This window comes from Myotis brandtii, unplaced genomic scaffold (assembly GCF_000412655.1).
Source record: "Myotis brandtii unplaced genomic scaffold, ASM41265v1 scaffold83, whole genome shotgun sequence".
Classification (NCBI taxonomy): Eukaryota; Metazoa; Chordata; class Mammalia; order Chiroptera; family Vespertilionidae; genus Myotis; species Myotis brandtii.
In genome coordinates this window covers 132,223-146,841 of record NW_005371371.1, presented here as the reverse complement: position 1 = coordinate 146,841, position 14,619 = coordinate 132,223, and the positions used below count along the sequence as shown (strand labels likewise).

Genomic DNA, 14,619 nt, shown 5'->3' with positions numbered 1-14,619 from the left:
CGGCGTGGCGACCCTGGCCTTGTGGAGCTCGTCCTTGGTGCTTTCACCTTTGCCTGTGTTTCAGGATGGCCTGCGGCGCTCACATGTTGCTGCGAATTTAAGTTTGTGTTGGGAGGACTTAAAGGTACCCTTAGGAGTTTAGGAGAGCTCATGGGGGGGAGGGGGGCGACCTGCGAGGCAGGACCGGGCCTCGGCTTCTCGATGGCAGTGCTCGCATCTAGTGAGTCCTTGTGAAGAGCTGCTGTCACTGTTCTGTGTGCTGGTGCCCGTGAGTCAAAATGCGGGACTCGACACGTCGGGAAGCGGCTGGCCCTCCCCCACTCTGTGTAATTCATAGAAGCAATCGGTGGGTGCTCAGTACTTGACTGAGGGGTTTTATTTTCATTTGTCTGTCCTAGTAAGAAAGAGGAATATGTGCTGTTTGTTGAACGGTAATCATGACATGGCTTGATTTGAAGTCTATTTAGAGGCCATCTGTGTATGCCACTCTGTCTCACTCGCTCCCAAATAAAACGGGAAGACTTATCTAAGGGCTAGGATCTGAAATAGGGGGGTTCACGTGAGTTAAATAGATACAGATACACATTTCCTGCCCACACATTCTTTAGATACCTCTTAAGTTTCACCTTACTCTAAAATTCTGTTCATTGTGATCGAATAGATTTTGGGTTGCCGTTTTCGTTTTGCCTGTTATGTAAAATTCGTTCTTTGAGCTGCAAGAGCCACAAGGGATGACCTTATTCCAGCAGTAAACCTGAAGCCTTGCCCTTCACTGGCAGGTGTTACAAGAGGAGTTGCTGGAATAAGTTTTGTCATGCCAGAACGGCTGCATTGTGATTTATTAGAAGAGCTCACAAGCATTTGGACTTGGATATTTTGTTTCATGTTTTAAAAACTCATCTTAAAAATGAAGAGGGGAAGTTCATAACTTCTCTACATTGCAATAACTTGGAGTATTGTGTGTGTAATTAGCTTTTTAATGCCCATTGCATCATATCTTCTAAGGTTTATATTCAACTAAAATCTAACTTTTTAAAAAGGTCCATTAACTTGGATTTAGGTCTATTTTTTTTTTTAAAATGTTGATTTTTAATGCACAATTTCACCAAAAAGCATATTTTCTAAAAATAGAACAAGCTTCTAAATTACTAATTCCTCCTGCATTAATGAGTAGAAACTACTTACACCTTCTTTTGTATCATAATATAATTGAGTGTGACTCTTTAAACCATTGATGTCAACTAGGTGGCTTCCTTTCCCTTTCCAAATGAAGAACTCACTACAGCGGTCGCCAGTGGTCCGTGAGGTCCTAAAGGTTGGCGACCACTGATAGGAAGGAAGAATTAGCTTTTATGCTAATTAATGTTATACTTGCTTGTGGGAGTTTTGTCAGTTGTCCCAAGTTTGCAACCAAATTCTTTGGTAGATTTGAGATCGAAATGTTTTGGGTTCATAATTTTGAATTTACATACTGTTTACAAAATTGCAGTCCCATTCCAGGCAGTATTAGTATTCGCTCTGTTTGCGTCCACAGAACTTGACTACGTGCTACAGCATGTTCTTTTACTAGAGCATTGATTCAGCTGAGTTACGATTATTTTTACACGTGTATTTCCCTTCCCCATCTTACAGCCCAGCTCATGCCTCACACATAGTAAGTGCTCAGTACATACATATAGAGATGTCCAGTTTTACAGTAGTGGTCTCTAACCAAACATGCATAAGTCAACTTTTTAGAAATCTACATACTCATGCCCCGCCTCTAGGGATTGTGGTTCATTTCAAAAGTGAGTGTTTCATAATTTAAAGCATATTTGCTTGCTCAACGAGTGAGTGCTGGAGAGAAAGCATGGTTCAGCCATGGCACTCACCCTGCAGCCAGCCCACACTAGCATGGGTGAACATGCTCTGAGTCAGCAGACCTGGCTCTACCACTCACTAGCTGTGTGACCTTGCACTAGTTAGTTAACATCTCTCTGCCTTAGTCTCTACATCTGTAAAGGAGTCAGAATATGTCTACCAATTAGGATTGTCATGATAATTTATCAGTGATGTGCTTGGAGCTATAATTGGCACATAGCAAGTGCATTACAAGTGCTTGTTAAATAAAATAATTGACATTTTGTGTCAGGTACTAGGATTCAATGATGAACTTGATAGATGAGGTCTGTATAGCACTGAATGTTTAAATAATAATAGCTAATATAGTCAGTGCTGATGCCCTGTACTGAACACTCTGCATGTTGTTGGCTCAATTTGACGCGCTAATGACCCTGTTGTGTCAGCGCTCTTAGTTCCATTTTGCAGGTACCTAAACCAAGGGTTTGGTAGTTGCTACTGGCCCAAGGTCACACGGTAGTGGGGGAGTCTGTCATAGAACCAAGATCTCTCTTACTGTCAAGCAAGCATGTTTCCCATAGCCGCATTTGTTTTTAAAAATGGAATTTCTACAAGTAGGAATATTTTAAAGGAATAGGACAAAGTTATCCTTTATTTAACCCCTGGAGAAATGGTCGAGTTCTCATCTGAGTGAAGTACTGCTAGAGATTAGCAGTTGCCAGTAGGCCAGGGAGCTGACTTTTGAGAGGGACACCCCTCAGATTACTGCAAACATTTTAACTGGCTTGAGAAGAGTCTTTTTTTCCTCACCAACTGCCACTGTTACAGAATTCTTTTAAAAAAATAAACTTATGATCATTAACATACATAATAATCTCTCAGAATATTATGTTCTAATCCTCTTGTAGACATTTTTCTCTGGATCAAAATTGGCTTCTGGGGTAAGTTTCTTGTTTTAATAATTGGACATTTCTGGGCCTTTCCAGAATAAATGTGGGCATCTAGTGCTGCTAAAGCTTATATTGTTTTAGTAATACTTTGTTTTTCTTTGAAAGATCAGCTCAACATATTTCTAAATGAAAAAATTGTATGATTGAAAGGTACTTAATGTGAAATGTTTACTAATGAAGTGCTTTGAGTCAGTAGAAAGTTTTTTTTTTTAATGATTCAGGAACTGTTTTATCAAAGGGCAGCTTGTTGAGAACTGACCTATGTGTGCTCCCATGGGAGACAGTGACCTGCTGTGCCCATGTCACATGTGATTGAATATGACAGACTCTCCAGCGGAGGGACCATATGCACAGGGCAGGCAGTGGCCCAGGGAAAGCGCCCATGCTTTAACACGCTTTTGCTTCTGCCTGCCGGCCCTGCTTCTCCCTCTGGTATGCTTACCCATCCTCTCAGAAAGCACGTGTTTTAAAAATCTTTACTGTGTCAAAAACAAGTTATGGAATAACTTTCTCTAACTTTTAAATAAAATATTCAATTTATTGGAAATGCTTTTAGTATAATCTTGCCCGAGTATTTCAGAGATGGGTTAAAAATTTGCAAATCAAAACAGACCAAAAAAAAATGTGCACAGGTTTTCTAGTCTACCATAGTTTGCTTCATTTTGGTGTAGCAACTTTTCTTTATGCACATGGATTTTGGTATTTCCTTTACCAGAGGCTTATGGGAAGATATGTGAGGTTTCTGGCTATACCCTTTACTTTAGGCTTGAATTGTTGGCTCTAAAGATTTTGTTTTGTGAAAATCTCAAGGGTAAAATGAATTGGTTTCATTGGAGACATTTACTTTGCCAGGGACAAGGGATTTAGAATGAAATGTTAATTGAGTGTCCTCTGAGTATGCTGCCTTCAGAATGTGCAAGTCATATTTTACCCTTAGAGTGATCAGAGCCAGGTGTGGGAATGCTTGCTTGGTAAAGGGCGTGTAGGAGCTTGTAGCAGCAGAGATGGGGAGGAGGGAAGGGAGGAGCACACCACTTCTGAATGTTATAGTACACTGATGGCTGACAACTCTTTGGTTTTAGAACTAGTGAAAATACTTATTTTTACCCATCTATGAAAGAACAATGTGCTAAAATGTACCACTTGTAAAATTACCTACTTCTGTACTGTGCTCATCAGATTACATTTGCTAGTAAACTGCTTGATCAGGGTGGTGGGATATGAAGAAGCCAGAGATGGCACTGGCCCTGAGAACTTACTTAAAGAGGTATATTTAGCAGTGATCACTCTCAAGCTAAAAAGACCCATGAGAGTTTCACTCTGTCCCATGCCCCTGACATATGGAGGCCCTACCTAGACAGATTGACTGAAGTCCTAAGGTCACACAGCCAAGTCCTGGCTCAACTTAATTACTGTTTTTTTAGAACCTTTCTGAAATTGGGCAAAAATCTTAGATCTTTGAGTCCATGACTTTTCTTCCACACCACCAGTCCATGGGAAGTAAAAACATATCGAACTTTAAATATTGGTCTAAGTCCACAGTGAAAGATACCATCAGCTCTTCCATGGATTTCTGTAGAAGGTCAATATTTAGGTTGAATTGTGCCTCCATGACCCCATGGAATTTCCTGAGGAACCAATGTAGAGCACTTATGCCCGTGGTGACCCAGAAATTAACATGTGACTTCCTGATCAGTATTCTGACAAAATCCATTATTGCTACAGTTAAAGACAACAGAAATATCTCAGGTATTTTCTTAGAGATGTTTGGTAATTTTTGTCTCTCCTGGAGTTAGCAGGCCTTGTGTACGGTGCATCAGCAGTGTTCTTTGAGGTGAAGGATGGCAACGGGACAGCTTGTATAATGGCCAACTTCTCTGCTGACTTCTTGACCAGCTATAATACCCAGAGTGGCTCTAAGGTAGGAAACAGCACATGTGTACGTGCATGCATGTGTGTGTGTTTGCACATGAAAGAGAGATTATTAAAAATTTTCAAATGTTTGAAAAATGATCCCTCCTTGACATAGTTAGCTTGATGTATGCATAGTTCCTTCTCAGCTCCTCAGTAGCCTGTGCTGTTTATATACTGAAGTTCCAGTCAAAATATACAAACCGTTTTGTGCTCTGCTTTCACTATTTTACTATGAGCATTTTTCCCCAGTTTTCTTTGTGATTATCTTTTGTAATACTTCATTATGTTAATCAACCTAATTTGTTAAACCATCCCACTATTTGTAGTTAAGTATATCTGTGGAATTTACTCTATATGAACTATTAACACTCCACAATTGTATATAAACAGTTGATGTGCAGTGCCATGAGCATTGTGCTAATTTGATTAAAAGGTTTTTGGTGTTTTGTTAAAACAACTCTGTACTTCTACAGGATAGGCTTTTGCATTTCCTAGATTTCTAACAAACAGCATTTGTTTGTATTTCTTCTTTCATCAGTTACCTATTAATGACATTTCACTTATTCTATTTACCATGTACTCTTTTAAATATATTCTTAATTCAAATTTTATTTCAATTCCTTTTTGTAACCACCATTTTTCTTTATCTCCATTTCGATAGCATCATATTTTTTTACTACCACTCAAAGGGCAGCAGTGGGGCCCAGGATTGCTGGGAAGATCAGCAGTTTCTTTAGAGCGCTCTGGACTTTGTGCCAGCTGCTCAGCCTCATTAATTCATTTGTACTGGTCTAGATACAAACGTGGTCTCTGTCAAAATAGAAGAAAACTGGGAAGGTTTTGTTCTGTAGAAAAGTCTCAAATTCTAAAGACTTGTCTGAGCACCTTTTATTTTAATTTCTATTCACTATATTTTGTGCTTGGATTTTTAAAATACTATCTTGCTATAGATTAATTATTACACAAATGGGATCATCCCTATGCAGTCATGTGCCTCACTATTTCGCAAAGCATGTCTTCGTCACCTCGTGTAGTTCTGTCTTTTTTTAGGACAGCATTCGCATGCAGCTTAACCATAGTTCTTTTAATCAGCCCAGTTCATTTTGATGGACAGTAGGTTGTTTTCTAGTTGTTTTTTTGCATATAATAGTAAATTAAAACAATTCTGTGTAAACACCTTAAAGAGACATACTCTAAACAAACATTTCTATGGCAAACAAGTAGTAATAGCCTTTTTCAAATAAAAATACACACTTTATCTTGAAACCCAATGTTAATTATTTGAGTTTACTAAGATAATTTTAGTTTTAATTCTATTCTGCTGAAAGTTAAAATTATATTATTGAAGAATTTGTAATATGAAAAATTAAGTCAACTTCTTCTAGCACTTGAATTACTTTATTTTTTTAATCCTCACTCGAGAGTATGGTTTTATTGATCTTCGGAGAGAGAGAGAGAGAAACATTGATGTGAGAGAAACATCAACGTGCTCCCACCAGAAATCAAATCTGCAAACTAGGTATGTATATCCCTGACTGGGAATGGAACAGGCAGCCTTTTGGTGCAGGGGACGATGCTCCAACCAATTGAGCCACATTAGCCAGGGCTTGAATTGCTTCTCTTACTGAAATGTAATGCTGACTTTCTTTGTGTTTTTTGTTTATATTAAAAATACCTTAACAGTGCCATCTGAGATGGAACTGAGAAACTGAGTTTATGTCATACTTTCAAAAGATCTTTACTTAGTGTTTCTGAATCCCTTTAATAACCTACATTCTAATTGGGTTCTGTTGACATTGTGTTTGTTCTAGAATTCGACCTTCAAACTGCCACCTGGTGCAGAAGCATTAGATAGCAGCTCCTGTGGTAAAGAGAATGCTTCTAACCCCAGTCTCATCATTGCTTTTGGAAATGGACATACACTGACCCTCAATTTCACAAGAAATACTACACGTTACAGTGTCCAGATGATGCGTTTTGTTTATAACTTGTCCGACACACAGATTTTCCCCAATGCAAGCTCCCAGGGTAAGAACAAAAATTGACCGATTATGAAGTGAAGAAAATTGGTTTGGAGTAGTGTCTAAAATTACTTTTAACTAAGTAATTAAAATTTTATTCTTTTCTAGGACCCAAGACTGCAGAATCCATACCTGACATCATGGCAGACATAAATAAAAAATACAGATGTGTGAGCAGCAACCAGATCCACATGAATAATGTCACTGTCACGTTCATTGATGCCACCATCCAGGCATACCTTTCAAATGATAGCTTCAGCAAGGAAGGTAAGACCCTGCCCTTGGCCCTAATGTCATTAGTCTGACTTCACTGAATGCAGAAGCAGCTTTGTGCTCTGGTGCCTGGGAGAATTATGAGCATCTGTATAGCTGGGGACAGAGCAGGTAGCTTCTGTCTTAGAAGAGCTGTCCACCAAACCTTTTTTCTCTTTAGAGATGACCTCTTTAGATTAGGGAGGACAAAATTGATCAAAAAGGGGTAAAAGGGCAAAGCAGTTAAGCCTCTCTGGGTCTTCCCTTGTTAGAGCTAATGGAGTCCAGGGAGCTCAGGCAGACCCTAGGGCCAGATGGTGAAAGGACTAGGAGTGCCTTTCTAAGGAGATCATTACACCCCACGAGGCACCTGCCAACGCAGCTCCATGGTCTTGGCTAAGTTAGTCAACCTCTCATTTCCTTCACTTGTAAAATAAGGATAATAACTTGTGTTAGAAGGTTGTTAGAATTAAAAAGGAAATTTATGCAAAGTGGGTCTCTCAGTGCCTGGCACAGAGTAAGTAATAAATAGGGCTGTCATTTTACTATGACTTAAGAAAATTCTCTTCCCCAAATTCCACTAATCAACTAACAGATTAATGTCATTTTTCTAAAGAGTGAGGGGATAAGGGGTTGATTGCCTTGGGGAAGTTGTCTCTGCCTGCTAGAGGGTGTGTTAAGGGTAGCACCTCATTCTAATCTTTTTGAATTTATTGGGGTAACATTGGTTAATCAGAGCATGTAGGTTTCCAGTGTACAATGCTATAATATATCATCTACATATTGTATTTTGTGTTCACCACCCCAAGTCTGGTCTCCTTCCATCATCATATATCTCCCCAGCCTCCTCCTACTCTTTAGACCTGCTGGGCCTTTGATTTGCATTGTTCCCTGGTGGTCTTGCTTGAAGGCTCAGAGTGACTGTTGAGATTGGCTAATTTGCACCATCCCAGAGCTAATTAGCAGGATGAACCAGTCAGCCCTTTTGTGCAGCTTGTTACAGTCCTCAGAGACAGGGGTACTCCTAGCAGGGCTGCCAAACTGGGCTGCAGGCCCGGTCCAACCTGCCTCTGGTCTCTGTATAGTCAGTAAGCTAAGAATGGTTTTTATGCTTAAAATTTAAGGTTAAAAAAAATGAAAATAATATTTCATGACGTGAAAATTCTTTGCAGTTCAGGTTTCAGTGCCCATAACTAAAGTGTTGTTGGAACACAGCCATGATCATTCACTCACCTATTTCTCTGTGGCCGCTTTCATGTTCATGGTGGCAGAGTTGAGTTGGAACAGACACCGGACAGCCACAAAGTCTAAAATGTTTAGTATCAGGCCCCTTACAGAGAAAATTAGCTGACCCCTGACCTAATGGGAAGAGTGTTAGTAACAGAGCTAGGACTAAAAGAAACCAAGTGTAACTGGGAGAAATACAACGAGTAGCAAGTGTGCAGGGCTTACCAGTGGAGATCTGCGCAAGCTGGAGCAGCAGGAGATTCTGAAGAAAATGGGCTTGACCTTTCCACCAAGCAGCCTCTTCTCAAACTGGGCCTGGCGGGCTGGATGAGCATGCAGCTTCCCAAGGAAGGGCTGATGGAGTGCGAGGACTTTTCCTCTTGTGTTGGCGTGAGCAATGTTTGAAGGCAGTAGGTCTCAGTGTGTGCACACTCTAAGGTGCACCTCCTCAGGCATATGAAAGGTGACTTTAGTCAGACAGTAGCTAAGCCAGTGACGGTTAGATCAACAAACTAAATACTTGAAGTTATTTGTGTTCACAGTGATAAATCTCCCAACTACCTGGGTTTCATACCTAGCCAAATACATCTGGGTTGTATCAGTCTTCTGGCTCAGGTCTCAAGAGCAGAAAAAGGGAAAAGCAAAATCTGTCAGAAGGTCTTAGGAAATAATTGCATCTCTGGCTTGCTGGCTCATTGCAGGGACCTCACTAAAATTGGGCCTGAAAGTGGCCGAGATACAGCTCCTCACTTTCCAACTTGTTTTCTTTTGCTTCAAAGGCTTCCGAGCACAGAGATGACCAGTCCTCTCCTAGCGGGCTCCCCAGTATGGTGCTTTGAAGTGAGGTGTCACGCCACCGGGGTTCACACGGGCAATGGAGCCCTGTAACAGGACTACCATTTCTAGTCTAAAAACAAATGTGACAGTAGAGGGACTAATTTTGTTTTGGGGTTAATTAATTGCTTTTTTTTTGATAGACTTTATTTTTTAGAGCAGCTTTAGGTTCAAAACAAAATTGAATGGAAAGTAGAGATTTCTCTCATGTCCTGCATGGGGTTACCTGGGGCTTTGGGGTTTTGGCCTTCCAACCTGCGAGTCCTGGGTTATTTGGAGCTCATGGGTGCCACCCACCATGTTCCTTCGAGTTGGTGGTAAGAAGTTTGGTCATTGAGCTCAGCCTCACTGGACGGGTCTAAGACATCGTACCCACCTCCCCAAGTTTCGTGGTTGTCCCCTCTTACCAAAGCTTGATTCAGTTTTGTTAAATCCACCTGTGCCAATATGTATGTACTTTAGAAAGGAAATCTTCTTTTTCAAAGACACTAGAGCACTCTCTTAGTAAATTCTACTTGGCTGAGGAGGGTTAAGAAGCATCCTAAAGTTGCCAGGTACATGAATATCCTGTAGAGATCGAAGTTTCCTTCTCTCATCATTGGCAGGAAAGCTGGGTGAAGTCGAGAGCTGCTCATACATCACCTCTCACACAACTGTGACTTCCTGCTTGACACTGTTTTATAGGATTTGATCCTCCAGTGGCCTGGGTCCTAGGATACGCAGGCTGCTGTTCAGGGTGGAGGTGCTGGGTGGGGAGCCTCTGGATCTCAAATATGGACTGATGCTCCTTAAGGAAGGGTCTACACTGTACACTATAGTAATTGATAACATGATCTAAGATTTACTTTCCAATTAGTTAATATACAATGTTATACTAATTTCAGGTATACAACATAGTTATTAGACATTTTATATACCTAATGAAGTTAATCTGAATTTTTCAGTCCTCACCCAAGGAAATTTTTCCATTGATTTTTTTAGAGTGGAAGAAAGAGGGAAAAACAGAGAGAAATATGGATGTGAGAGAAATACATCGATTGGTTGCCTCCTGCACATGCCCTAACCAGGGCCTGGGCAGGGAAGGATCCTGCAACCAAGGTATGTGCCCCCGACTGGAATCGCTCTATCCATTGAGCCAAAGCAGCCAGGGCAATCTGAATTGTTTTTAAAGCTCAATTGCTAACATGTTGCAAGGTTACTCAACTTATTATGAACCTAACTCAGAGTCTGATCCTTGGGGAGCCTAGCCAGCCAGCATGTCATTATACTACTTTTTGTCTATTCTCAGTATCTTACTGGGTATTTTTTGACAATGGTTGCTATTAATGTTATTTTGTAATTAAAGAGACCATCATTTTCCCTAAAAGTATGAGATTTGGCATAACTAACCTCATATACTACCAAAACAGCATAAATTGCTTAAAAATACTTGATTTCTATTAGAATTGAGCCATTTCTCATTTTTTATCTCCTTTTGTGCCAGTTTCACTCCTTTGATTCTTAGGTAGTTTGTTTTGTTTGGTTAATCCTCACCCGAGGATATTTTTCTATTGATTTTTAGAGAGAATGGAAAAGGAGGAAGAGAGACAGAGAGAAACATAGATGTGAGAGAGACACATCAATTGGTTGCCTCCTGCATGCACCCCATCCAGAGCCAGGGATCGAGCCTGCAACCAAGGTGTGTGCCCTTGACTGGAATTGAACCTGGGACCCTTCAATCCTCGGGCTAACACTCTATCCACTGAACCAAACCGACTAGAGTGATTTGTAGGTACTTTTATGTTGTTTTTTTTAAAAAATATATTTTTATTTATTTCATAGAGAAGAAGGGAGAGGGAGAGAGAGACAGAAACATCAATGATGAGAGAGAATCATCTATCGGCTGCCTCCTGCATGCCCCCCTCTGAGGATCAAGCTCACAACCCAGGCATGTCCCCTGACCAGGAATTGAACCGTGACCTCCTGGTTCATAGGTTGACACTCAACCACTGAGCTACGCCAGCCGTGCTTTAGGTACTTTTAAATATTTTTCTTGTCAACTGAATTCCCTGTTTCAAGGAAAAGATCCCAAGCCAAATATGTTAAGCATATTTTTATATCCCCTACTCTGTTCTACTCATGGATCCTTAATAAATTGTTGAGTTAACACGTTTGCAATAAATCATTAAATTTTTGGTTATAAAAGCCTGGGTAAAGTTTTTATTTTTATTTTTTTATTTATTGACTTTTAGAGAGAGAGAGAGAAATATCAATTTGTTGTGTCACCCATGTATGCATTCATTTGTTGGTTCTTGTATGTGTCCTGTCCAGGGATCGAACCCACAACTTTGGTGCATCAGGGTAAATTTTTTATTAGATAAACTGCATGTTCAGGTCATTAGAGTGGGCTTCTGTGTTTGTATTTAACAGTAGTGTAGTAGTTACCTTGTCCAGAAAGTCCTTGTTCATTTTGCCTTTACATTTGTATCCTTTTACCTAAAAAAAAAACCTCAGCTATTTAGAGATTTTATTTTAAAGGAAATAAATAACAAGCCAAGGCTGCACTGACTTTCCTGTCAATTTTGTTGATGAGGATAAGTTCTGAAGAAAATCAGGTATCTTCTTTCCTGAAGGTCTGCAAAGTAGGGTAGATGATTATCATTCTGGAATGCTCTCTCTGGAGGCTGGAGAAAGCCAGGTGAATGAGTCTCACTCTGTTCATCAGAATTGGATTTCTGGGCCCAAGCCCACACTGGGTTAATGGATTTGGGGTGAGTCTCTTACAGGCATCTGCACAGCTCTTCACCCTCCTCTCCCATTGTTTTCTTTGTGGGGAAAACTAATGGTGACCCAGTAGCAACTTCTGGATCCCCTATTCTTTCCAGAGGCCTTCCCACAGGTGGCACTGAATATATTCAGTGCATTTTATTTGTGACTAGAGGCCCAGTGCACGAAATTCGTGCACAGGTAAGGGTCCCTAGGCCTGGCCGGTAATCAGGGCCGATCTGTAGGGTGATTGGGGTGCCCTCACTGGCACCTGCCTTGGCTGGTCTGGCGCCACCCGCTCGCGGGCCCCGCACCCCGCTGCCATCGGTTGCCTCCCTCTGCAGGGCGACCGGTGGGGCGATCGGGGGTCGCCCGCTGGCACCCGCCTTGGCTGGCCTGGGGCCTTCAGGCTGGTGGTAGCTCCTGCGTTGAGCGTCTGCCCCTTGGTGGTCAGTGCACGTCATAGCGACTGGTCGTTCTGCCATTCGGTCGATTTGCATATTAGGGTTTTATTATACAGGATTATTTCCCTTGTGGCTTGTTTGTGAGCCTTCTGCAGGAAGGGCTTTGTTATTGGTTAGAGAGTGGACTTTGCATTTATAACTCAGAAGGAAGAGGGCATTTTATCCTTACAGATTTCTAAAGTTCTGCAATTTTCTGACTGGGGATAAGATCTAAGGGTGTTTATTCATGTTTCCAAGTTGATATTTTGTAACTGGCTTTATGAACACAGTGGGTGATTGTCAAATCTCAGTGTAGGTTACTTTCCCTCAGTTGTGTGGTGCAGCCATCTAGACCAGAACTTGGAGACTGGCCTGTTCTCTTTTTTGTTTTGGTGTGGTTTTAATTATGTTGTGTTCTGTAACTAGTTTTAAAGTACTGATGAAGCTGTTTTTTAAAGTGCAACTAAAACGTCCACCTGTAGCTTAGCTCGGGGTAAGAAATGGACAGTGTTGGCCAGCACGCCCTAGGTTGGAACATCTCCAGCAGTATTTGCTGTACCACCACTAGCCCAAGGTTAAACCCTTTCTGAGGTATTTCCCCAGGCTTTGTCCTCTGTCTAGAAGGGCACTTTAGTCTCTAAGATTACATTGTGGGAAGGGATTGAAGGGATCCTGGGTGAATTGAACTTTCCAGAAAGTGTGTCTAATTTTCCCTGTGTTACAGTTTTGTGGGGTGAAGTTTTCTATCTCTCCTCCCCTAAGTAGATGGGATATGGAGGCAGAATTGGCAACTGAAAAAGAGTTACATTGAAGTTTCATTTTAATTTAGAGAAAACAGGTGGTGGGTAGAGTTACACAAACTACTGACTGGCTCTCTACAAGGATGTCTGAGCCAGCTTCCTTGGCTCGGCCTAGCAAAACTGTGGGAAGAGTCAGAATTGGATGGAAATTGTATGAATATTATATTCAACTTCTTGATTGTCCACAGAAACAAAGTGATAAAAGAAAGAATCTAATTGTGGTATCCTAGAAGTGCTGCAGGTGTTATAAAATGTTAAGTAATCTGAAATCTTCACAGGAAGCACCTCCTTCCTGTCTATTCCTGTAGAAAATTTTGAGCTATTCCACTGTGGGTTCCATTTGCTTTGATTTTGAATATAAATTTTTGTTGTAAACAATCATGGTGAATCAAATTCTGAGGGACAGAATCCCATTCAAACTCCTCAGCATCTCCTCTGGTGGAATAATGTGGCCTCTCCCCACAGACACCTCCCCCACAAATCTGACTTCTGGTCACCAAGTTGCTTTGCCATGGCCTGTCTGTACTCCATCCTCCCTCAGGTCCTGGATTGTTGTCTCCTCTTTTGGGATTTTTGCTGTCACACTTACTGGGCCTTCTGCCTACGTGAGAGTGCCTGCTGGAGCCCTCACCACCCTGCCCCAAATACAAACCCACAGCAGCTGACCAACCCTGTGCACTGAGTCTCAGCTCCAGTCTCAGCCTGCAGGGCCACCTGCCACCTATCCTTCCAAGGCCTCTCTGCTCTCCCATGGGCCTTGTGCTGATGGCATTAGGTTTGTGTGTCTGGTGTCTGTCTGTCCCTCCTGAGCGTGTGAGCTCCAGGCCCCTCTTCTGTTCTGTGACTGTTTCCAGCATCATGCAGTAATAGCTCAGAGAGCTGTTTCAGGTGGTGTGTGGCTGACTGTCCCACTGGCATGTGAGAGAGAGATGGTTTTTAACTTGACCGCACGTAGGAAGGGAAGGTTTGTCAGGCAGCAGAGGATAGATCTGTGAGCATGGGGCTGCCCCGAGGCTGAAACGGAAGTGTCCACTTAGAACCATCACGTGGCAGGAGTGGGGACAGGAACTGGACACTGCCATCCCCCTCAGCCTGCTGTGTGTGTGGGACAACGGTGCCGGCCTGCCTGTATAATTTACTCCTGTTCTGAGGGGTGGGGCTATTTGAGAAAGTCTGGGGTTTACAAGGAGCTCAGGGAGCTGGAGCTCAGGGTTGCTGTGGCTCCTGTTTTTAAGGAACCAGAATTTCACCTTCCTTCCTGTGAACAGTATGATTAATCCCTCCTTGTTTCTCCAGAGACGCACTGTATCCAAGATGAATCTTCTCCAACAATGTCGCCAACATCTGCCCACCCTTCACCAACATCTGCCCACCCCTCGTCATCCTAATCCCTCCTTGTTTCTCCAGAGACGCACTGTATCCAAGATGAATCTTCTCCAACAATGTCGCCAACATCTGCCCACCCTTCACCAACATCTGCCCACCCCTCGTCATCCCCTCCCCACCCTTCACCAACATCTGCCCACCCCTCGTCATCCCCTCCCCACCCTTCACCAACATCTGCCCACCCCTCGTCATCCCCTCCCCACCCTTC

General features: G+C 42.1%; 1 protein-coding gene across 1 annotated transcript in view; it reads left to right on the top strand.

Moving 5' to 3' along the window:
- Window positions 1-3,092: 3,092 nt before the first annotated feature.
- The window catches only part of LAMP1 (lysosomal-associated membrane protein 1), an 18,999-nt gene continuing 7,472 nt past the window's right edge, over window positions 3,093-14,619 (top strand). Inside the window, exons 1-5 of the mRNA XM_014531938.1 lie at window positions 3,093-3,270; window positions 4,586-4,710; window positions 6,515-6,731; window positions 6,833-6,991; window positions 14,322-14,363. Of these exons, the coding sequence (XP_014387424.1) occupies window positions 3,108-3,270; window positions 4,586-4,710; window positions 6,515-6,731; window positions 6,833-6,991; window positions 14,322-14,363 (706 nt within the window). The 5' untranslated portion in view covers window positions 3,093-3,107. The remainder of the gene's footprint in view (window positions 3,271-4,585; window positions 4,711-6,514; window positions 6,732-6,832; window positions 6,992-14,321; window positions 14,364-14,619) is intronic.